Source organism: Cygnus atratus, chromosome 12 (assembly GCF_013377495.2).
Source record: "Cygnus atratus isolate AKBS03 ecotype Queensland, Australia chromosome 12, CAtr_DNAZoo_HiC_assembly, whole genome shotgun sequence".
NCBI lineage: Eukaryota > Metazoa > Chordata > Aves > Anseriformes > Anatidae > Cygnus > Cygnus atratus.
This window is the reverse complement of record NC_066373.1, coordinates 21,770,845-21,796,259: the sequence shown is the minus strand read 5'-3', so window position 1 is coordinate 21,796,259 and position 25,415 is coordinate 21,770,845. Positions and strand designations below refer to the sequence as shown.

At 36.2% G+C, this 25,415-nt stretch overlaps 1 protein-coding gene across 5 annotated transcripts in view; it reads left to right on the top strand.

Annotated features, from left to right (window-relative positions):
* ANKRD27 (ankyrin repeat domain 27) overlaps nucleotides 1–25,157 on the top strand; it is a 44,069-nt gene extending 18,912 nt beyond the window's left edge. For 3 of the 5 annotated variants that reach the window (XM_035543480.2, XM_035543481.2, XM_035543482.2), the window contains exons 13-29: nucleotides 4,772–4,864; nucleotides 5,634–5,761; nucleotides 6,182–6,264; nucleotides 7,042–7,157; nucleotides 7,946–8,038; nucleotides 8,420–8,617; nucleotides 8,929–8,988; nucleotides 9,083–9,202; nucleotides 12,618–12,662; nucleotides 14,870–14,992; nucleotides 16,722–16,919; nucleotides 17,989–18,108; nucleotides 18,700–18,861; nucleotides 19,736–19,844; nucleotides 21,137–21,218; nucleotides 21,617–21,689; nucleotides 23,451–25,157. In XM_035543480.2, coding sequence (XP_035399373.1) covers nucleotides 4,772–4,864; nucleotides 5,634–5,761; nucleotides 6,182–6,264; nucleotides 7,042–7,157; nucleotides 7,946–8,038; nucleotides 8,420–8,617; nucleotides 8,929–8,988; nucleotides 9,083–9,202; nucleotides 12,618–12,662; nucleotides 14,870–14,992; nucleotides 16,722–16,919; nucleotides 17,989–18,108; nucleotides 18,700–18,861; nucleotides 19,736–19,844; nucleotides 21,137–21,218; nucleotides 21,617–21,689; nucleotides 23,451–23,726 — 2,079 coding nt within the window. In that variant the 3' untranslated portion in view covers nucleotides 23,727–25,157. Of the gene's footprint in view, nucleotides 1–4,771; nucleotides 4,865–5,633; nucleotides 5,762–6,181; nucleotides 6,265–7,041; nucleotides 7,158–7,945; nucleotides 8,039–8,419; nucleotides 8,618–8,928; nucleotides 8,989–9,082; nucleotides 9,203–12,617; nucleotides 12,663–14,869; nucleotides 14,993–16,721; nucleotides 16,920–17,988; nucleotides 18,109–18,699; nucleotides 18,862–19,735; nucleotides 19,845–21,136; nucleotides 21,219–21,616; nucleotides 21,690–22,178; nucleotides 22,240–23,450 lie in introns of those variants that run through there. The other 2 variants (XM_035543483.2, XM_035543484.2) reach the window with 2 other exon arrangements.
* Nucleotides 25,158–25,415: the final 258 nt, after the last annotated feature.

Here is a 25,415-nt window from a genome sequence, read left to right as displayed (position 1 = left end):
GCGTAAGTTATTTGCTGCTGTGCAGCTAGACCTTCTGTTAATCAGGTCAAATCCCTGCAGGCCAATCAAGGATGATACTGATGTGACTTCAGAAACTTTTGTAATCTTAACACTTTCTAGCTTATTTATTAAAGGAATCCAGTCTTAACTATTCCTTTTAAAAAAAATCTACTATTGCAAAACTAGATTTTTGTGATCTGATGTGGAAATCAAAAGGAGTGAACTCGGAATTGGAATGAATTCAATGTGTCTCAGTCTGCCCAACTGTAAAGCAGGGGCTGGCAATGGCTCAGTGTGCAGCGCTTGGGATGAAACAACATGGGGCACAATCTTTAAAGAAAAAACACTTACCTGTCATTTTAGTCACTTGCTGGTTTTGGTTTTGTTCTTTTCTGGGATCTTTCCATGAACTTGTCACACATGAGTTTTTGTACACAAAAAAAAGGCACTTTCATTTTGTGTGTAAAGAGACTGTGGTATTTCTTGTTTGTATTGTATTTAATTCTGTTTAAGAAAAAAAAAATAAAAATGTTGAAAAGGAAAACAACCTGCCAGTCAACTTTGCTTCCTGCAGTCACTTGGCTGTCATTAATAATCAATGTACAAATAGCAATGCTGATGGTCTGGATGGAGAACTGAAGCCAAAGTAGAACTGTCTTCCACAAAAATATGAACAAGTTGGAGAAAATAAACTACTTCCTGTGAAATGCCTGGTCCTATCCTTCCTTACATGGCTGAGGATAGCATTCTTTTTACTGGGGTTGCCCTCTGACTATAGCTTCTTGATAAATGCTGCTGCCAGAAAAATGGACTTATTTCTCTGGGGGGTGTTTGTCTTGAAATATGAGAGATGAAATATCTCTGTGCAGTTGACATAAGGGCAGTCTCATGGTGCTTATATTAGTGTCTGCCTGCGCTTATGAACAATGTATATTAGTGCAATGTTTCCTTCCATATCTCAGCTGGAAGAGTTCCAGGCTTGGAGTGCTAGTTTCCTGCTTTCTACTTTCAGTGAGTGTATAGGGAGCAAACAATATGAAAGGCAGAGTAGAGGAGGGGAGTTCCCAGGTGTCAATGTGGCTTGGAGATTAGATGGAAAAACAGCAGAACCCTGAAGACAAGGAAATGAGTGACCCTTTGCTCTCTAACACAGATGAAAAGAAAAGAGTTGCGCTACCCTTTTCCCTGGTGTAAATGGAAAGGGAGAAGAAGGTGGCAGGCAATGAGGAGACAAACTAGGTAGCAGGTAGCTCCTTGACAGAAAGTGAGAAAGGGGAGTGAGGAGGTGGGAGAACATGGCAGGAACTTCTGATGGAATTGCTGTCACTTCAGAGACTTATTAGTTGAGATACTTCCTACTTCCTTTATCCTATGGTAAAAGAGAGCTGCTTTGACCTTCAAGGGGCAGCAGTCGTCAGGTTGATGTCCCATGGCTTCTGTCTCCAGATTGTGCTCAAAGGGGTTGTGGGATCTGAGCAGGAACATTGCTGTGCCCTTGGCCTTCATTACAGCCCCTCATGTGGCTACATTTAATTTTATAGATGGCTTCAGATAGAGCTTCTGGCAGCTGATGAATGCTTTTTTTCCAATCCATAATGAAGCTAATTACAGAAGGAGAACTCTGCAGGGAACTAGTGTACCTTGTGGGATAATGGGCATATCACCTTCATGTCAGTAAGCACTTGGAAACCTGCTGAATTCCTTCATCCAAGATGATGTGAGTCTTGGAGAGACATTTTGGGTGAGGGTCAAGAGGAGAGAAGTATGTAACTGATGGCACAAGAGAACTCCATATTATTTTCTGGTGCTTGTCAAGTTTATTTAATGGGATTCCAGTTAATGAGTATTGGATCCTTGTTAAATTTCTATGTGCAGCTAATATGTAGCAAGACCTAGCTCAGAAGGTTGAGGCAGGGAGCTGGTAAGAGCCATGCAGTAGAAAATTAGTAGTATTTAGATTTTTGCATAGAAAAAGCTTTAGGTGACCATGAAGTTGGAACTGAAGAAGTGCACGTAGGAGAGATCAGGAAAGGAAGACTAACAAGCTAAGGATAATAAAGTTTTTGGGATGAAGAGTGGGAGATCCTTTTTGCAAGTCCCGAATCATCTATGGAAATCGTCTTGGATTAGGTCTATTTGTAGATATACCCTTATAGGTACATATCTTTTTTCTATGTATAGAAAATAGTGTTAGATAAAAAGCTCATTAATATTTGGTTGTATATCCAAATCCAGGTGATCAGATTTAAAATCTAGGTGATACAGATTTAAAATAAATCTGTCATACCAGAAAAAGTCCCATTCTAAGCAAAACTTTATGTAACTCCTGGAGTTGAAGTAAAGCTGTTACAAGCAATTTTTGTCTTTGAAGGCCTTATTTTGCTTGATATTTCGACCAATATCTAATTCTTCTGCCATTTCTTTTTTTTCCCACTTTCTTGCTATTTTTAAGACACAGGGTTTCACCTGAGATGGACTTTTTTCTGATTCATATAATAAAATAAAGATCTTCTCTCTGTGTAAGGATTGCTGTCTTAAATTGCCCTTTGAATTTTCCCACACTGTGGAAGGGACGACATTAAAAGTACACTAAGTTTTATTGGTTATTTGGATTCTGAGGGGGGGAGAATGCAAAACATGGGAGCAGCTCATGAAGCTCTGATAAGAGTTTTCAGAAACTGACATCTGTAGTAAAGCTTTAACATTTTTCTAGTTAATAAAAGTTTTTGATCTTTTGATCAAATATTTGTTCCTGATCACACTGAAGAATCTATCTAAGGAGATCGCCACTTACATGCCTTGTAATTCTGGAAAGACAACTTTTTGCTGAAGTACTTAGGTTTGAAAAATCAGTGAAGGTCATCACCTTCATGCATCTAAACACAAAACCAGTAAAAATAATTTCAGATCAGCCAACAACTTATTCTTCATAATAAGGTGAAGTCTGTGCTAATGTTTTTTCACCCTTCAGTACAAGGAAAAAAAGTGTTTCTTAGCTTAGCATAAATAGCCCAATACAGCATGCCTACCCAAATAGTTTATGCTTTAAAAAACTGTCAGCTCAATTATATTATAAGGGAGGGAGAGCTTATAAACATACAACCACATGGCTGTGTAGATGTGTTAGGAATATACAAACTGACTTGACTAGTGAATTTACAAAGAGACCTATATGAAAGAGATCTTAATGTTGTGATAGGGAACAGATCTATATTATTCTGATTGTAGCTGCTCAGTTTCTACTGTGATCTTGGATAATTTTCTATTCTAAAATCTATATGAATATTTAAAGTACTTAAAGAAATTCTGTTTATAGACAATTTACCATGACGTACAGATCTCAGCTATTATCTCTGTAGACCTCACAAACACATTTCTAACAATGCTATTGGCTCTAACAATGGAGGGCTTCTTAGACAGTTTTACAAGAGACGTGTGCTGATTTTTGAAATTCCTTGATGATATTTCTAGAAAATCCTAACTTAATTTTTGGTGTTCAAGTGATCTTGTTTAGTTGCAGTTCACTAGTTTCTGAAAGTTCATGCTGACTTGCTACTCACGTTAAGAGCTCAGTCAGACATTATTTATATCTGGTATCTACTGCAGAAGCCACAGCATAGATCTTAAACTATCAAAGTTGATCTGATAATTGTGTGTGTGTTCATCTTAACTGCAGTGATCTTCAGTTTGGTGGATGCTGGGAGTCTTGCCATTTTTAGGGGTTTAGGTGATTGTGGTCAACCGTTGTCTGTGGTTGGCAATGAATGTCATTTCTTTGGTTATATTTGGATGATGACTATGTGTAAATGTTTTCATCTACTTTATGTGAAGAAAAGTGTTTTCTTTGGATTAAGGTTTTATTTCATGTGATGTTCAATGCTGCCATTTCAAAATCTTACTTGAGAATTTTCTACTGTTTTTGGAAGCATATATATTCTTTTAAAGTATATCTTCAGATTTCTCAGAAAATAGGAGCTGCCATTGTGGGGGTTGAGCTACATGTCTACTTAGATGAATCTGCTGTTTTCAAGAAACTGGTAGGAAACGCAATACGAGTGAGTCTGGTGCAGAGTAATACTTCACGTGGCGTAACCTTTTATTTTCCAGTACCCAGCAGAGAGTTCATGAGTGTCTTTGAGTTAGAGTTACAACTGGGTCATCCTGTTTAGTGGCCACCAGTAGGCGTGCCTTACGTGAATTTGTCAAATGGCTTTTTGACTCCATTTATGCTTTTGACATTGGCAGCACCCATGTCAGTGAGTTCCACAGCAAGAGAACATTTTCTCCTCTCTTGCTTCTTCCTACTGCCTTCCCAAACCTAACGTGATGATTTTGTTGGGTGTCACAGTTTTTTGAGGAACAGTGAATAATCATTCTTTCTTTGTTTTCTTCTGACTTTCTGTGATTTTATAGACTACTGTTGCACAGTCAAATCTCTTCCAGAGTAAAGAATCCTTATTTGTGTTCATGAGAAAGCTTCTCTACAGGTCTTAAAAAAAGGCAACAGTTCTTGTTGCCCTTGTCTTTTCTAGTTGCCTAGTTAGCTCATGGAGAACTACAGTAAAGGAATATTCTAGTGAACATCCACTTATTTTTTCTTTGGACAGCAGTTGTGCAGTCCTTTAAGCCTTAGAAATAGGATCCTAAATGTGAAACTGACTAATAGTTTAAAAAGTGGTTAATGGATGATGTATTTTTTTTTAGCTAATAATGTTAAGCTACTTCATTTTTGCTTGTATGTGGATAATTGATCTATATATTTTACCTTCAGGAATCTGACAGACTGTGTGACAAGCTGCTTTTAAGACAAAGGATGAACTTGTTGTCCCAGATGTCTGCTACTCCGATAGATTGCTTATTTAAGGTAAATAATGGTGGCATTATGTATGTACTATTTATTTCATGTTTGTATACTATCCTTTCTGATTTTCTGAAATCTAATGCAGTGTTAGTTATGTTAGTACTACAAAATATATATTAGTAGTTGTTAAAAGTGTATTTGTGTTTCTGTGCCAAAACATTACCAAGTTAAAACAGTTTTATGGATTTCAGTGCCTAAGAAATTTGGACTCAGATGAGGATGAAATGCTACTGCTGTTGGTGTTGATCAGCCCATTTAAAGCACATATAGCTGCTTGTCTCTCACTACTTTCAGTGCTTAAAATTAAAGAGGTTTCTAAAATAATTTAAATGCAGTCACCTGACAGCTACTTCATATTATGCACTAATCTCATATTGTCATTCTAAAGGAATTTTGCCTATACAAGGAAATAAAGCAGAACTTCTAATTATGTGTGTTTGCAGCTTATGGCTAGAGACTTAGTAATTGTACAGAAATGTTTTTGCACAGGGGGAGCTCAATTTTGTGACTGAGTCTAAAGAGAATAATGGGAATTGTTTTAATTTTTTTTATAGAAAGCGTAGTAAGCCAAGAACATTCTTTTTAATACTGAATGCCTGTTAAGGGGTTTGTGCTGTGACATTGTTAATTTCTGCTTTCTAATGCTTGAATACATGTCTTTAATAATCAGTTCCTTTGGTTTTGTGCTTTAGTAAATTACTTTTTTTTTCTTTTTTTTTAAACGCTTTTTATATCGGTTCTTCATTCTCTCTCTTTCCTTGGCATTTTGTAGCATATTGCTTCAGGTAATCAGGAGGAAGTGGAGCGATTACTAAGTCAAGGTGACAGTGACAAGGACACCATACAAAAAATGTGTCATCCACTTTGTTACTGTGACAAATGCGAGAAGCTAGTTTCTGGGTAAGCACTTTTCATCTCTGCAAATACAGGAAAAGCTAGGTACAAGTCTTAATCTAAGATTTCCTTTAGAAATCATGCTGCTTTCAGTTTCAGAGGATGTTGGGAGCACTTCAGAATATAAGAGAGAGCATACATTCATATGGTTTCAAAAAGCAGAAGAAATATTAGGAGGGTACTGAATACCCTGGAACCAGGCAAATTTTGTGATGGAGGCTGTATGTCTCTGGATGAGTGTAGTGCGGAATGTTTCTTCTCTTGAGCCTAACTTACACATCATGGAGAAAAACACTCTCAACAAGTATAAAGCTCTGTATAGAACAATTTGTCAGTATGTAAAGATCTGTATAGAATAATTTATCTCTTCATCTCCTCATTCCCCTGCAGCATAGATAACTGAGCTGCTTTTAAATCGTTTTACAGGAAACTGAATGATCCTTCCATTATCACCTCATTTTCCCGAGATGACCGGGGATACACACCACTTCATATAGCTGCTATCTGTGGTGAGTATTGTTGTTTTTTTCATTAATACCTTCTTCTCCTTATTATCTTTATCTTCATGTTAGTGTCACTTCCAACATTGCATTATACAGTGAATTTTGCATTAAATTGTTTTCTGCATATTAGCTATGGGAACTGGTATCTTGGCCTACACTGAGGTTACTGAATTTTCATTTAAGCTCAGTTTCTTATGAGTAGATTATTGTTCGTTTGCTGACTGTTTACTTTTGCCTTAGTGTTTACTACAGTAGTCCTTCAGTTGTGAAAAAAGTAAAAGTGTCATCAGAAAACAGTCTCATTTTTAAAGAAAATTTGAAGATTGAAAAATTAATAATTTCTTTGTACTGCAGCCGACTATGCATGGGAGATCTGTACTATCTCCTGACTTGTAATGTTCACCATGCTATGGATGTTACATTTATTAGAAGATACATTAACTTTCTCTTTGAGTTTTTTTAACTACCTCCTTTCTTTTATTATTATCGTGAATCCCAACGTGAGAATGCTTTGTTTGACATGACTTTATTTCACATCCTTTTCCTACTCATAAGATACAAATGTCATTTGCTTTTAGCTGGAGGTTCTTTTATAGAGCATTGACCTTGAGATCTGACCTTACTATGCAACAGGAAAAACAAATACCAAGGAAGTAGGAAGCAAATATATAGTATGTAGAAACATAGTATGCAAAATGCAGGATATTATGTTTAAGTATGAAAAATAGCAATATTCTTTTGCAAAGTTTACTTTTCTCTTTTAATGACTGTATGTTTTTCAAGGACAAACAGCATTAGTGGATTTACTGGTCGCAAAAGGAGCCATTGTCAATGCTACAGATTACCATGGTTCAACTCCGCTTCACCTTGCCTGTCAGAAGGGATATCAAAATGTTACAGTAAGTACTAAAAGGCTTAGTTAGAAATAAAATCAAATACTTAACCTAAATAATAAACGTATGACTCTTACTAAGCTGTTCTACTGTTACTGTCGTTTAGGCCTTCTGAGGTTTTACTTATATTTGTATGTGTTGTCAGAATTGAGAATCTCTCAGCGTCTGTATTTGCATATTTTATTTTTTCCTATATTAGAAGGTTTTCTGCTATTTATAATAACCAAGTAATTGGCAGGTATGTATGCCTGATAATTCATCTGTTTTATTAATACAAACCTCTGGTACATAGTACAAATGGAGAGCCTGTTAACTTTCTGCTCTTGATTAAGGCAAAAGAGCCACTGCAGTCGTTGTGATTAATTAAACGACTTCAAATTGTTTTTAGGATAGACTGTGTATGTTAATTATTGTGTACTTGAATGTTGTATATCTAAGATCCTTGAATTACTACTGCTTAAATTAATTTGTCTTCACTTCTGTAGGCTCTTAATATACAGGGTAAATTAGCATGTAGCATATATGTTGCAGTGTTCGCTGCAGTAGGTGATTCATTTTTTCAATGACAACTCTGAATATGTAAGCAGCAGCTTTTATTTGGTTCTCAGGGTGGGGCAAAAACAGTGCAGTAATGCCAAGAGGGACTGTATTACTATCTGAAGCAGGAGAGACCTAGACAGTTTTTCATGAAGTGCTTCATCATACTAGAAACCTAAAGGAATATACAGAGTAGCAATTGTTTGTCCATTAATTTTTTAGTTACTTAGATGTCTATTTTTCATTTTTCTCCTAAGCTTCTCTTATTGCACTACAAGGCAAGTACTGACGTCCAAGACAATAATGGAAATACTCCGCTTCATTTAGCCTGCACTTATGGTCATGAGGATGTAAGTAATTGTTTTGTGACAAACTAAATGGACATCCTAATGGAATGGAATTAAACTGTGATGCCAGTTTGCACTAAACTTGCATGTGTGAAAAAGTAAATAAAAGAGATTCGGAGGGTAGCTATTTAATGCTGTAAATTAGGACTTTATTCAGTACTTCATAGCAATTTTTATTATGCATTCACATTAAAGATAGTATTATTGTGCAAATTTAGTTATTTGATTTTAACTTTTTCGTTAATGGCACTGAACCATAAAAGCCTGCCTTTTAGGCAAAGGATTATATGAGTAGCTGTGAAAACAACCTGTTTAGGATTGCCCATGTTACATGAATTGAGAGATGATACTATATTTTATTGATGGCTTTCCTTTTTTTTCCAGTGTGTCAAAGCTTTAGTCTACTATGATGTTCGTTCCTGTAGATTAGATACTGGCAATGAAAAGGGAGATACTCCTCTCCATATAGCTGCTCGTTGGGGTTATCAAGGGATCATAGAAGTGCTTTTGCAAAATGGGGCAAATCCAGATATTCAAAACCGGATGAAAGAGACGTCCCTACAGTGTGCATTAAATTCCAAGGTACTCCTGTTTATCTTCCAGCTTGAGTTCTTTCTGATGCAATTCCACAGGCATGTAGATGCTTACCTGTTAACAGGTTTTTGTGGTCTGGTATGAATAAAGTGGAAATGTATGCTTGCCTTTGAGGAAGAAGGGTCATATTTTAAATCTAATAGCATGAATGCAGTCTCTCTATAGTACAGACCATAAAATTGTAAACTGGTACTTTTAATTTGCTCAGTGATAATCTGTTACTAGTATTAGGTTGTCAGCTAATTTGTGTTTCCATCAGTGGAGTTACATTGGTTTTCTTTATTAATATTTTTATGCAGATTTTGTCACTGATGGAATTAAACTATCTAACGTTTGAAAGGGGACAGAGTGCTTCTGAGGTAACAACCAGTACAAGTTGCTAAACTTGTTTGTGTTTAACATGCTTAATCTGATAATGTAAGTTTCTCTGTTTGCTTTTTTGCCAACTTGAAGTCACCACTTAGGTCTCCTCAGCACTCTGTGGAAACTTTCAGCAGAGGATCATCTGTCTCAAGCTTGTCATCAGCATCAATTGATACAAGGCAAGAAGAAATAAAAAACAGTTATAAAGAGGTAAGACTGAGGTATAAGCAAAGTGAAGGAAGCTGGGAGAGTGATACTTTGCAACCCTGTTTTAAACTGGTTCTTCAGAAAGTAGCCTTTTCTCAGTATTGGACAATATTAATTCATGCTTCAGTGTCATTTACTCTGAGAGCCTTAATGTAGGAGTGTACCTCCCTGTTTGTGCAGAGTCAAGCTCTGTAAATAAGGTCTAATATACACCTGTTAGGTTGAGGATTTGCTTTTCCTTGAGGGAACAAATTTATCACTCCTGAGAGCTAAGACTGTAGTTTAAGCCAGGGAGAAAGATTACAAGCAGCTTACACCTTATATTCTTGAGGTTAATGACCTCCTCCTGTAATCCAGCTTTAGGTCATTTCTGTTTGCCAAGTTTCACATGGGCTCACTGCTGTTATTCTTACTAAGCAAAGAGGCAACGACCTAATCCTGAGAGATCTCCATAAAGGGAATGCCACTGGAAGTATAGGAAATTGGTAAGGTTGGTTTTCCAGATTTCAAGGCTTAGATAATGAATTAAAGGAATGCAGTGAAATCTTTATTAATCAATACTGCGCATGAATTAAACTTTTTGCTTCAATGAGTCAGTCATGGCATACGTCTTGTCTTGTATGTGGTTTGTTTACAACAGAGAGTAAAAGAACTAAGCATGTAAATTTGGAACTTCCTCTTGTCGGAACTAGTAATTCTCAGCATAAATTCTGTTCAGCAACAGGAAAACTGAGTATGCAAGTGAATTACAGTAGATTTCATCACCTGGCTTTCTGTTTAATCTATTTTTATATTTAAAGGAGAGTTCTATTCTTCCACAGGAGGGAGAAAGCAAGCTGGAAAGATGGAGAAATGCAAGTAGCAGACATTTTACCCTAGGTACTCATAATAAATCATCTATAAGCTGTATAACAGATGTTATACGTTTCTCCACTGCTAGGGCCTGAGATAGTTTTTAGAACAAGGAAGTTGTTACTTCTGGAAATAAATTAGTGGAACTTGTGGGTCTTAGGCATCTTCTGTGTGATAACACTGACCCCTGAAAATTGTGAAAAACTTTACATTCTCTGGTGACATTATTCCATATGATTAGGGAGCCGTGTCAAGGGAAATCTGTGGGAAGTACAGATCTCTGTAATACATATTGTCCGTTTTAGGTGTACATGTGCAGAGGCTGGGATACAGCTTAACTACATTCAGATGTCTGACAGACAATCGTCTTGACAGACACTCGTTTAGTCATCTATTTTCCTCCTTAATCGGTAAAGAGGAATTAGTACCTCCAGAGAGCAATTCATCTCAGACACCTTAGATGTTTGTTTGAGCTGAGTTGGACTCAGGTGTTGTTTGTTGACTGCCTTCTATTTTGTTGTTACCAGAGAGGGAGTTTAGATGACTGGCTCAGATTTAGATCCTCTGAGATCCCCTTTCTACTCTGCGTGGTTGCAGAGAGATTCTTAAGTTTCCTTAAAAGTCACTTTCTGTTCTTGCAGAGTTGGCTGCTCTGCATCCGTTAGCTGTATCTGGGCCTACCTAACCATTCTGTTTATCCAAATGTAACATTATTAAATATATTTAATATCATTGGTATTTGTAACCTGACATTAAAGCAATAAATGATATAATTCTTTACAGAAATGCTGTAGAAAGAAGCTGATAGTTTCTGCACAAAATGTAGTGTTTATCATAATTTGTCCATTCGTGCCTTTCAAAAAGTTAAAAACAGTATTTTTTTTGCTATCAGCTGTCTGATAAATATTTCTGATTCACAGAATACGCTAGAGTTATAATGTGAATAACAACTAGTTTGTACTAAAGTGGACTACTTTCAACTTAGTTGAAAATAAGCAATTCCCTTCCTCCCCACCCTTCCAGGAAAGTGAAGACTGCTTGAAGTGCTGTAATGGTGAAACACAAGCTCAATGTTACTGATGTACAAGTTGCAATTAGTAACATAAGTAGAGCTATGAACTCTCAAGGAGTGGCCATTTATTTCTATTCTATGAATAATAATGCCTCCTCTGAGTGATACTGTCACATGTGCTATCTAAAAGGACTGCTCCAAGAATAGTAGCATGCTTTCTGGAACAGTGGGAGGTAAAAATATTTTATTGCTCTCAATTATATCTTTCTGTACAGTATACAGAACACTTGATACAAGCATGTTGAGATGCAGCTGTAATGAACAAAGTAGTCATTTCCAGAGAAAGACTGAAGTGTGACTAGCTCCATGACATCTTCAGCTTGCATGGTGTTTCTTAATATTGAAACAACTTTGCTCACACAGCAGCATCTTTGGTGATAATGGCACAGTACTAGAATAATTTGCTATAATGATGAATCAGTCTTTCCCAAAGCTTATTGAATGATTCTTCAACAATCTGCAGATGCCAAACAAGCTGCCTAGTGATAATGTTAATGGAGTCTCCATGACCTTTCACTGGCAACTGTGCCATTCCTATCAGATCAGATCCCAACTCTTTAATGTGAAAGTAGAGAATTGGAGAGGTGTGGAGACAAGTACATCTCATTGTCCTGCTTTCACGAGCAATAGGGAGGGATCAATGGAATGGCATCAGTGCACTGCAGAGCAGTTACCATCTCTTTTGCAGGGAAGCACCACCTTGTTCCCTCTGCCCACTTGCCCCTTTCTCCCATGCAGAACTCATAAGCAGAAGAATACCTACACAAAGCAGGTGCGCTCAGACGTTAGCTGGCCTGAATGTTTTTATTCAATTGGACTTGTTGCTCCCCTGGGAAAACTGTCTTGAGTTGAAGAGGTTTGGCTTTTGCTGGTGCTAACATACCCTTTGATATTTAAATATCAAACATTTTAAGTAAGAAAACAAATGTATTCCTTACAATCAAGCTAGCTTTTTAAATGCTTGTTTTTAACATAGGAATAAACCAATAATCTGCAGATGTGAAGTGGGCAATTGGAAAGCATCTTATCGATCTTAAACTGTTCTTTGTTGTCTAGTAAAATAAAACAATTTGCCATCCTTCGTGCTTTTGGTAGCATATAGTAGCTCAGCAAGAGCCCAGGCAGTAGTAGTGTTCATCAGCGTAGGAGTTTGTCCTGAGTAGATTTTTCTATAGTGTTAGGTTCACAACAGAAATGTATGGTCAGTTCCTGCTGAAGCAGAATAATAATGTGTATTAGCTTACATGTCTTTTGTTTAGGTAAATGCTGTTTAACTGAGCAAGTCAGAGATCATCAAATGGCTGCATATTCACAGCTTTTGTATTTCATAAAGGAAGAAGTTTTTTTTCTTTAAAATTTTATTAACAAATATGAAATGGGCCAGCACTAATCCTACTACGTGAGCTTAGAGGGTTAATAAAGGACACAGGATTTTCCATGTACAGCTTAATATGAATATTAACAAAGCAAATAAATTGTTTTCTTCATACATAGGTGGAAAAACTCCTCAGAGCAGTTGCTGATGGAGATCTGGAAATGGTGAGTCTTAGAATGGCTGTTGAATATTAACATTTAAGTCATTCAAATTGAGGAAGCTATTTGTAAATAATACTAAATGAAGAATGCTTTGCTAAGTATCTTCCTTCAGAAACAGTCATGTAGAGCTCATTTTCTACCAAGAATTTTCACTCCATATCCCCAAGTCATTTTAACTACAGTACTTTCCACATTACTCAAGTTCATGTAAAACTGTTCATTGTAATGAGGACTGTCCAATTGGATGGCATGGTTACGGCTTGCATATCTGTTAAAAAAATGGTTATTTAAAAGTTCTTATCTTCTTCTGATGGCCTGAGGTCTGTCTCCATAGGAACAGAAGCATCAAAAGGGTCATTAGTGCTGTTGTAGATTTCCACTGTGACAGCCAGTTGAGCTTCACAAAGAGGAGGCATTAAAAAAAGTGCTATGGAACTGGAAGATTAAAAAAAATAAAAAAATATGCTGTGATTGTTCAGGAAGCCAAAGAAAATAACCTGTGTCATCATCATAGCACCTGCAAACTTCAAAAGCACTTATACTTTAGATTGGAAATAATGATGTTAATCTTAATTAGCTGACCCAATGACAAACAATTCTGCATTTTGAATATAAAATTTAGCTTGCTTTGATAAATTTTGTGTGTCTTTAGTGGGGAAAAAAGTAAATGAGGACAGCATGGAGGGAGGATCTACCTAGAATATGTTAAGCTTTATTCTCAAAATGTGTTTCAGAGTTATGTAGCAGGTTTTTGGGAGGAGGTTCTCAAGCTATACATTTTATATGTTTAGTGGCTGCTGAATTGGTAGATGATTATAGATCCATTATGGGTGGAGATTGTTAAGAATTGCCTTAGCCCATTGTATGTTGCTTGTAAGAAAGCTTTATATGACCCTAAAAGTTCATATTGTGTAGTAGTAGTCAATACTGCTTAACATCAATTTTTGGTCTTTCATTCGTAATGATTGGATTAGGTGGTCAGCAGTACACTGTGGCAAAAAAAAAAAAAAAAAAAAGGAAAAAGAAAAAGAAAAGTCTTCTCTATAAAAGAACTCCTGTGGAACAGCTAAAAGTCTGGCACACGGTACAATTTAGCTCTGCTATATATTCCAGAAAGTGTGTTATTCTGAAATGTAAAGGAGGTGTTAGATGATAAGGTTAACTGGCAAAACGAGATTATGAATGATTTCCTGAGATACTTCAGTGTGTGTACGTTCAATGTTTTTACCAAAAATGAAAAAAAAAAAAAGGCTATTCCACTGTTATGATAGAGATAATGCATGGGATTAGCATGTTCAGATTTTTGGTGAGACTCTGGTATCAGTATATTGCGAGATGTGCATTTGGATAATGAGAGTACCAGTACTGAGTTGTGACAGGAGGGGAAAGTGGCCATTGAAGAGTCTTGCCTCACTGAGCGTAGTACAAACCCAGAATGATACACGAGATAGGTGTCGGGCGTAACATGGTGAGATGGTGCAATAATGGAGTCTTAATACAGTCACTACTAATTCTGAGATGTCTTTAGTTTACAGTGGATTAATGAATTTCAGTGTAAAAATGTATTTCCTAATTTTTTTGTTGTTGTTGTTGCATAGAATTTAAGGTCAGAGTGAAATGCAGTAAGCATCACTGCTGGAAGATAGCATAGGAATGCTCTGAATCCTAAAACTAGCTTCACTGAAGGGCCTCTCTCTCAAAAAGGAGGCATTATACATTGAGGAAGAAGTAAAGCTGTCAAGCTCCTGCGAAGTTACAGGCCTAAGAAAAGTCAGTGCCCCTGCAAAGTTTGGATATTGATTAAATATCATTATCCTTGTCACTTCTCATGTTTGTTAAAGCAAAAGATGAAACAAAATTCATGTTGACGTGAGCTGACACAAATCTTGGTCTAATCATCATCTCAGCTAAAAGGATTTGGAGGGTTTGAGCAGAGGTGAACACTGAAGTCTTGATTAGGCGGCAGGAAGTCATTTATAATTTACTTCACTGCTATACTTGGTGAACTTTCTAGCTGCTTTGTCAACAATAACATTTGATTTTTTAAATTTGGCCTAGGGGAGATGATGCCAGGAAATAGATATATAGTCTTCCTGAGTTATTCACAAGTATATGTTTGTAAATCTTGCTTGTGTAAGATGCTGATATGCAGATTTATCAGGCTATGGAACCTTTGGGCTCTATAAAGAAAGACTTGCTTTTTATACCAGGTACGTTATCTATTGGAATGGATGGAGGAAGACTTGGAAGATGAAGATGACACAGTCGGTACATCAAAACCAGAATTCTGCCATCCATTGTGCCAGTGCGCAAAATGTGGGCCAGCACAAAAGGTTGGAATATTCATTCTGTAAAAAGAATAATTTGTGTTCATATAATTTAACTTCTAGCTCTAGAGAAATAGCATTCATATTGCCCAGCACTTCTGTATCTCTGTCCAAAAAGTAATAAAATATGTACAGACCATAACAGAGCTCACCTGATGATATTAAATTTTCTCTTTTTAACTAAACTGTGGAAAAGTTTGGGCACAGGATTAGGTGTTCAAAGGCTTGCTTGATAATCTAATGGAGTGAAAAAACTTTGCAGTTTGCTTTTAGAATATGTGGACTGCTGCCATTAAGGTTTGAGCACCTTTGAATAAATGGGAACTATACTTTCCTGAGCCTCAGTTTCTTCTGGTCCTCTTATAGTTTATGTTGCTAACTGTCGGCATATCTACTTATCTGTTAGTAATCAGTTTAGCAAGGAATATTTACTAATCCTATAATCGATGTAACATTGATAAAACCTTGTTTTAATTGCACGACGTCTTTCATACAAGATGTATCCAAAAATTCTTCAGAGATTAAATAAAATTGCAAAGACTTCCTTTTCTTTATTTATCGTGGAGTATAGAGGAAAAACAGGTTTTAAAATACACATTTTAAAAATAAGGAATGATTCAAGCTTCTTGGAAGTAACCAGTTACTTGCCCTTCAGTCAGGAAGAATTGCTATCTTTTAAGGTGTACATAACTGGCTAAGTCATTGCAAAATAAACTGAAGTATAAATTTTCAGGAAAAAAAAAAAAAAGGATTAAGTTTTTCTAAATTCCTCACTGCTACCTTACATTTAATTTGTGCAGGGTAAGAGGATGCTAGTTGTCCTTAAATGCTTCACATGCCCACAGTAGTTTATTCTCTGACAGCCTGTGTCCTTGCACTTCTGAGTACAGAGGTCAGGTGATAAAGATGCCTGATCCTGAGACTGAAGTTTTACTGGAATCAGGGGAAGGAATAGCACTTGCAGTGGAATTTACTTGCCTACTGAGTGAAAAGCAGAAGGAACTTATTAACTGATCTGGTTAGGCACACATTTTAAAAGAATGCTGAGGACAGGCAGAATGAAGGATTATCTAGTACTGTGAACATTAGGCACCCACACAGTTTTTGAGAGCAGTTGAAAATAGATTTTCTGTACTGTGTAAGCTGTGTTCCAGGTAGTTTTCTCATCTTTACTCCCCAGGGGTGTCTGTGCTCTGGGCCAATGTTACTTCCATATGACTAAAATTGATTTTATTTTCAGTTTTTGTCTGTATTACCTAGAACTTCATGTAGCAGTCAAGTAGGTGCATAGTGTCTGTCTGCAAGAGCATGAGGGTCTGTTTATGAAACGTAACTCATAGTATTAACACCAACTCTCCATTTATAACAGCATCCTAACAGCTATAGTTTTACATTAAAAAAAAAAAAAATGTGCATTTTACTTCCGTCTCAACCTGCACAGCTTTAGCCCCTTTTTAATAACATAAATACTTTGACTGGAATTTCTATATAAGAAGCTATCATGTTGGAAGAAAGAGAGAAAAATAAAACTCACTATTCTCTTGAAAAGTACTACTGAGCTGCTCTGGTTTACTAGCTGTTTTCCTGAAGGTCTCAAATTAGGTTCTGTAGCAGAAGTTTTTGTAATGTTTGTCTGCCCATTTGATGTGTACTTAGTAGGAATTTGATTGTTTCTTTGGTCAATAGAAAGTAACATGATTAATTATATAGTTTTGTTGTATATTTTCCTCAACAGAAATTTGCAAGGATCCGTACTAATGGACTTGGTGTAAATGTTTCAAACCAAGATGGTTTTACACCACTGCATATGGCTGCACTGCATGGACACTCTGAACTTGTCACTCTCTTGTTGAAACATGGAGCCAGTGTCAGTGCCAAGAATGCTAAACATGCAGTTCCTCTTCACTTAGCCTGCCAGAAGGGTCACTTCCAGGTAATTGAGCCTCTTCTTTAAATACAAGCTATTTAACATTTAACCACCAGCAAAAAGCTGTTTTGTGAAATGAGCAACAAGACTAAACCAGTAACAGTTAAAATTCATTTAATGTTTGCTTTTTCTTTTTCATTTCTAAAATCTTCTGTAAGGCTCTTTCCAGTGAAGCAGTTTCAATAGGCAACCATTTTATCCTAATGGTATAAAATACCATTTTGATGAAGGTGCTGCCAATAATGGTACAATCTTAAATCAAACATTTAAGCATACATTGTGCAGCTGAATCTTTCTGTATGTTTTCTTTTTCCCTTCCTCCCTTCTTCCTGTTCAAGGAGGATATGTATGCATCTGTTGATGCTATAGACTTAGAAATTTCAGTTTGCCACACTGTTAAATATTTACTATATTTTCAATAAGGTAACTCGTTTTAGTAGATTATGGGACAAGTGAGCTCGTAGGGTAGCTGATAACCTCATCCCTAATTTGAGGTCAGGGAGGCAATAGCAATGAAGGAGAAGCATGAGCTATTGAGAGTAGGATATTAGTACAGGAGAGGAAGTACATGAGATAGGAAGAATACCAACCAGGAAAAAGCAGGTGCAGATAGGAGACTGGAAGTAGGAAAATACAGAAAACGTGGCTTAAGAGTAAGGAGCTGAGAAATGCAAGGAGTAAAAATAGTGAGAATCGTGAAGCTAATGGGGAGACAAAACACTACAGAAGCAAGAAGGAAACAAAAATACAACACAAACTTGTAGGTTAATGAATATTCGTTGTATTTTTTGTTGTTCTATTTTTTATTTTCTAGCCTTTCTTCAACTGCCTTTTTTTTTTTTTTTTTTTTTTTTAAGTGTGAGCTAAAATGTGAAAACTGGTATGATAGTAATAGATGCTTATGTTTACCGTCTGTTTGGCAAAGGTGAGATTTTTCTCCAATCTTTTTTTTTCCATCTCTTTTTTCATTCTAAGTTAAAAAATAACTATATATATTTAAAGACAAGTGGGAGGGACTTTCACTGTGTGATCGTGGTTAGATCTTAAATTAAAAAGTTGTTACTTCTTCCAACAGGTGGTGAAGCGTCTGATAGATTACAATGCTAAACAAAATAAAAAGGATATATATGGAAATACTCCTTTAATTTATGCATGCTTGAATGGTCAGTATGAGACTACTGCCTTGTTGTTACAGGTAAGATCACTGAAAAACAATGTTCAAAATAGTATTTTGTATGTGATATCTGTGCTTATGTAGTACTCGGGATTAGTATATTTTTAAGCATTTCTCCATCGAAACTACTCAGAAAAAATGGAGAGTATTTGTTCTTGTCACTTCCATCAACCCCCTCCATTCATAGCTTTTGATTAGATAAATATTACTTTGCTATTGTACAGCTAACTGCTTTTATGGAACTTCTCTGTGGCAGATGGCAGGTTTTCTTGCTTAGGATTATATTGCATAGAGTTTTTTGCATTCTGTGTGATTTTTTTTTTGATCTCTTTTAAACTTGGAATATATAGTAGATACATGCAAAAAATGAAATGAGCTTATCCATGAAATTGTGGCTGTGAGAGAGAAGGAAATAATATGGCCAGGTGGCTTATTGTTGAACTGGTGATTGCTAGCATATGCTTTCTGTTTTTGCATACAGCCACGAGGCTGCTGTTGTATTGTTCTCATTGATATGTGGAAACTGAAAGGGGAGAGAAACAGAATAATAATGTGCTATCTCCATTTTATGCTGCTCTTTCTTTATAACTTCTATTTTATTTTGCTGTCCAGCATGGAGTTTCTGTTAACCTTTCTAATGCCAAAGGAAATACAGCACTGCACGAAGCTGTGATAGCGAAGAACGAAGCCCTGGTAGACTTGCTGCTTCAGAATGGTGCCATGACGCACATAAGGAATGAAAGGAACTGTACCCCTGCAGACTGTGCTGAGCCGGTGAGTGCAGAAAGTTTGTTTCCAAGGTTAGATTTTCTTCAGGTTCCATAGGCATAATATAAGAAAGAAAACAAATATAACTGTTTGTCACAACATTTTCAGCCCATCGTTAGCCAAGACTTCTGTATTTAACAGTTGTATGACATAAAGACTAAGATGTCTGTTTATTGCCCTATGTACAATATACCTGTTGTGTTTCTAAAATAAATTATCCTAGACAAGAAAGATGAGTCTAGAAAGAGTGAAAGCACATATGTGTATGAAAATGACATTAAAATCTATGCCAACAGTGGCAAAGCGAGCAGAAGAGATGCTTGGGCTACAGGAAAATGAACACCTTGTTCTCATCAGTAACATTGCCAGCAATCTTCTTGTTCTACCTACTGTGTTTCTTCCTTTGTGCTTTTTGATACCTTTTATCTGACCATCAACAACTCTGATGTTGAAAAAAAAAAAGACGTTCTGCAGTACTAGATTATACAGCGTTATTTCACTCTTTAAATGATTTGATGCATGATCCCTATCTTTATACATTTAAGTAGCTTCTGAGATGTAGCATAATGGCCGCAGAATTCTGTATTGCATCAATTTCAGTATGTGTATTATAATTTAATCATAAATATCTTAGTTGTAAATTGTGTAATTTAAAATAGTAATCCAGGACTACAAAAGCATTCTGGCACAGTGCAGCTTAGAGAACACTGGTTTTGTCCCTAGTCAGACAGATACAATTTAAAGTTCGTATTTATAAAGAGGTACTTTTGTGTTTGTTAAATTCATTTTGGCAGTTAACATGCTCTGCATAGACTAGAATCCTAATTGTGCTTTTTATTCCTTTTTTTTTTTTAATACTGGTGAAAAATTTCAAATTAAGAATTCAAATATCATTAAGTTGCTGGAAACAGCACCAAGCTATGTACCTACATCAGCAGAGAGAGAAAAGGAATATGAGCAGAATGCTACTATCAAGATAAGAAAAAAAGGTACATGTCCAATTTCCACTAGTATGAATAGCAAGATTTAGGAATTCATATGTGGCAATATGATTTACGTATCATTAACGAACAGCAAACTATTTTTCATATTTATTACTGGAACACCTAAAATACTATAACTAAACTCAGCAGACTTGCTTCCACAGACTCAATTTTCACTTGTTTGGTGCATGGTGGGTGGAATTTTACATACAAAAGCATTTAACCATGTAATTCTTGTCCATTTCAGTGCAAAGTAAAACAGATTAAATCACCTGTAGTTATCATTTATATTGCGCTAAAACAGATTAGGGAGTGATACTTCAATTTGTTACTGTCTCTCAGGTTATGGGACAGAAATTAAAAGCTACGAAGCTTTCTAGGCCAACAAGCAAGATTTGCAAAAGAAGGTATTTCTATAAATGGCAGCATATATAGTACAGTCTAAGCAAATATGTTGAGACACATGGTACCAGTTTGACAGCACAGCTGAGCTGATGCAATGGCTCACTTAGAAGAAGTGGTGTTACTCCTGGTCCATCACCACCTCTTCCCTCCCTCCCTCAGCTTCTGGTTCTCTTTATCCACTGCTTCCTTACGCTGCCTCGGAAGTTTCTCAGAGGATTTCCCAGCTGACATAGTTCACTAATGTGCGGCAAGAGATGTAACAACTTTTGAGCTGAGCTAGATAACTCAGCATAGCAAAGGGTCTGCTGCCACCACAACTGTGGAAAGAAGGGAATGAGGCTGTGTGACCAGGAAGTAGGGAAAATAAGGAGAAGTAGTGCTCATTTCAGCATCTACAAGTTTTAGTTAGACTTTTCATAATAACTGTTGTCTGCTTCCTGAGGAAAGAATGTAAATATTTTGTTAAAATTTATCACTGTATGCTGATGCCAAAGACTGAGACAGTCCTTTCAGATAGTATGGGAATATTTTCAAAAAGACCAGTAGAAAACATGACTAAGTAATATTAATGAAGAGGTGGAATAGCACGTGTGTGTTAGTTACTTCAGGTTTGTAAAAATTGGAATTAAGATTCTGAAAGTCCAGAATTATATAGTGTCTTCAGAAGCTTGGCCAGTCATGATAATCTGATCAAGAATGCTTTGTCCCAGAACATAAAATGCTTTGAAGTTTCCAAAGAGAAATGGTGACTGATTCAAGTTACTACTATTATAGTTTTACCGTAAAAGTTTACATCAAATGTCAGTAGATATCACTTTTCATTCAGAACTGATTTTTAAAAAAAATCTTAAGTGTGCCTGTAATTTTATCTACTTGTTCTTTTCAATCCCAAGTGAATTCTAAGCCATGTGAGAAAGCCGGTGATCCCTTAAGCAGACAACATCAACTGGTCCAATCAATTAACAGATTTAACAAGTAAGTATAGAAGTTTCCTTGGAAGTACATTTATTGTACTTGAGGGAGGGGAAAACCTGGCCCGTGAAGGAGTACTTGCAAACGTATTTAAAATTGTTTTTGCATTGTTACTTGGTGTACTATAAATCAGGAGTTTCTGAGCCAGACTGTTTTAAAAATACCTTCTTAGTGCTTCACTCAGAGGTTGGGTTTTCCTATGATCTTTATAAACTTCAGTGTATATTCTGCGATAAAACACAGGGAATAGTAGCAGGCTGTCATTTTGCAGAAAAAAATTGTTGTAGCCCTTCTGTGTTGAAACAGTGCCACCTTGTGGATTTGTAGTGATCAAGACTTGTGAAAAGACTTGAGGTATGTTTCTTTATGAAGATAAATTCATTTTTTTTAACGTGTTTTAGAGGGAAACATTTACGGAGAACAATAACAAGAGACAAAAGTGTCCCCAGTTTTGACTATCAATTATTGCATCAGGTAAGAGAAAACACTTACTTGAATTATTTGTATAATACTTGTTTTATCTATTAATGTAGATACATATAACTTTACTAGTGGTGGTCAGAGAATTCTGAAAGTTCTGTCCTATTTGCTAAAAAGCTAATGTTCTATCCTTGTCTGAACTTCAGTGGTGCTTCTCTACCATCTCTGAAGCTTCTTATTCTTCCTTTTAAACCTATTAAGTATCTTATTGCAGGCTTCATCTCTTTGTCTTGTTTTCTTTCTTGTCCAGCAAAATCTAGGATGTACCAATGCTTGAAAAACAGCATCTTGTGAGAATAGCTGTAGCCAAGCAGAGGTGCTATTGTCAGGGCAGAAAACTTTCAGTTAATTAAAATTGGGGTTTGTATGATAAATCTGCTTCTAGGAGGAGAGTGTTTGCAAGGGAAATAGCAAGCTACATGTTGCAATGTCAGCTGTATCACAAATATATCGTGTGATTAATTCATCTATGTTTGGATGTAGTAACTGCTGGATGCTGCCCTCCCCCTAGAGCATGTACTCCCTCTTCTTTACACTGGCTGTGACTCTGACTGGAAATTTTGCTTACCGATTTCAGCACACTAAATCAAGAGAAAAATCTGTTCAAAGTAAGCAGTTTTCCACTACGTTAGTTCGGTAGCTGCCCATTCTTAGATTGATTATAGCCTTGGAAATGCAGTCTCTGCCTCATCTCTATCTATGAAATGGAATACTGTTCTATTTCATGGATCCCTTATGAGATTTAACATTTGTGAAGAACCTCGGGAATGCCAAATTAATGTTATAAAAATTGAATATTTTACTTGTTCTTTCTAGTATTAATGATAATATCCCACTACTTAATTAAACATGGCATTTAAATTTTATAGTTGTGGATCACTGAAGGCAGTATGTCATGCAAATACAGCAGGTGTCAAAAAACTAATATGCAACTGATATGTAGCACTTCTACTATGTGTGACTGTCACGGCTCTCTGAATTTACGAGCCATACAGGTCTGAATTGTTAGTGGTTTTAGTCATACATAATGTCCTTCTGAAACTTTTTCAAAATTGTTGTCATTATTTCAGTAAAAGGGTATCATAATTTCTGCCTTTAATTTTTATCTTAGAAAATCTGTCATTAGCATACTTGGCATCTTATTGTTTTTTTTTAAATCTTAGTTAACATTTGCAAAGTGACCAGTAATCAAGGAAGGCCGTCATCTTTGAAAAGGAAAAATTAGGAGCAATTATGGAAACGGAAGATGAGAATAGTTGTAATAACCAAAAAGAGTCTTTAAGAGGCAGTAGAGGGGTGTCTTCCCTGACAGATAGGATCTGGAAGCAGACAGTTTGGCTTTTGTACACGGTTCTGCAGTGTCCTGTCTGTATTGCTGCTTACTTATTTCTTAATGTTAAGAGAAATGGTTGTTACAGTACCTTGAGACCCGTATTATAAAAGCTATTCAGAAGAGTTAGGGATCATACTAGCATAATGCAGTGAAATGCCTCGATTATCTTTTCAGTTCTGGTACTGATTTATGTGTAGCCTGGGGCAGGTTGGTCTCTTCTCATCTTGTTTCCTCACATCTAGACTGAAGATAATATCTGTCCTACAAAGTATGCTGTTTCTAATCCTTGGCTGTGTTCTCACTGTTGAGAATACCATGAAATTAATGTGGTAATTATATTCAAGAAACACTATGTTCATTTACATTTTTGTAATGAAGAAACTAGACAATGCTTTTAATGTACCATTTTTCTGTCCTCACAGTTAGCTATTAAAAGCTTTGACAAAACCAAGTTAAAATCTGTTGAAACGCTGGACCAGAGCAAAGTTAAGATGATTGACACAGGATGCAGTGGTGAGTTTGTGAAACATGATGACATGCTAGAAGCTCCTCAAAGGAGTAAATTAATGCACCGAAGACACACTGTTAACGTACCGCTTTCAGCAGAGAATGTCAACGACAATAGTTTATCCAGCCCTAGAAATCCAAGTATTTCACAATCAAGAGACTGTTGTGATGACTTGCTTTCCAAACATTGACAAGGAAGCGCAAACTTGATGTCAAAAGCTGAGGAACTAGGTGGTGTTAATTTCTATATCCCTTTGCTGCATATCAAAGAATTCAGTGACGATTGCAAGCTATGCCTTCAGAACAGAACACAAGGATGACTCTTCAACAGAAACAGAATGTTCCTAGCACTTTCGAAGACTGAATCCTCTGTTAATGTTGGAGGTAACTACACAGACAGATCATTACTGATCTCGACAGGGAAGTACTGAGAGGCAGACAGCAAAATTACTTTCCTATTCTACTTAGCACTTACTAAAAAAACTATATGTAACAGTAAACCAAACCAAATCTTGTATTGTATTTTTCAGCCACCCCCTTTGTTTTTAGAAGTCTTTGAATAATTTTTGCATTTTCAGGTTTTACCACTACATTGGATAAATATATATAAATATATAGATATTTATATATATAAAGATATATTGGATAACAAGCTATTTATTGCCAGAGGTAAATGAAATGTCTCTATTTTTATTGTAATATTACAAACCATTATAGTATATATTTCTGTATATTTCAGTAGCTGGAAAACAGTAGTCTGTAACATCCGTGACACCGTGTTAGACATTTATACACGCTATTAATGTGAAGGGAACTAATCCTTGCTAATTTCTTTGTAATGCTCCCCTGTATTGGATCTGCAAGATGAAGTTCTTTTTAAGAGCCAAGACAGTGGAGAAAAGTAGAGAACTCTTGCAAACCTGAACTTTGGATTCACTGTTCACAGCCTAATTAGAAAATGTGCAGAAGCAAGCACGTGTAAGGACACACTTTTTTTTTCTTCTTCCTCTAAAGCAAGTCATTCAAAAAAATGCACAAATATTCATGATTCTGAACCTGGATAACATCTTCAGACAAAACTGCTGTGTAAAAACTTTGTTCTGGACTGTTTCTTAAACAGGTAGACTTCCATTTCTGAAAGGTACCTCTCATATCAGTACGCACTTGTTGGAATAGGTCAGGTATTACACCATTCCTAGAGGTGAAGACTGAAGAATCGAAAGCTCCTAAGCAACTGAGATGACTGCTTGGATTTGGACTTCATTTTCTACTGTTTGATTAGGGGAGGAGAATGTGTAAATCGCACAAGACAGGTTTCTAAGTGCAGTATTCTTCATTCTTGGCTCATCACATCCAGCCTGCATTTTATTTCATAAAATATTTGTATGAATAATTCTGTTCCTTTTAGCTGTAGTATCTGTAAACTGCCTGGCAAAGTACAAAGCTGGAGGACATACCGGTGATTTTTTTCAAATAACTTTTTAATTGAAGAGATAAAATGTGCATTAAGTGCACATATGGACACTTGGAGTTTGAAGTTCATGTGTTTATTTTTCTAATAATTTATGAGTTTATCTGATTTTTCTAATGTGCCTTGGATTTGTGCCAAAAGATGGAAAGAAAAAGCTAGTAAATAATACTTCAAAATGCTGTTTTCTTTGAGTGCTTATTTAAAACATTGAATCTTTTATGCAGATTTTCTTCCATTTGTTTTTGTGGACAGTTGAAGAGTTCACCTCACATCTCTGTGTAAATTGAGGAATCTGTTGGAATTTACTCTCAAGTTCAATAGTACTTTCTTCCCTCTTCTGCCCTACATTCATAGATTTCTAGTAGGTAATAGTATTACAACTAGTTAATGGATATATAGTTACTGTTGC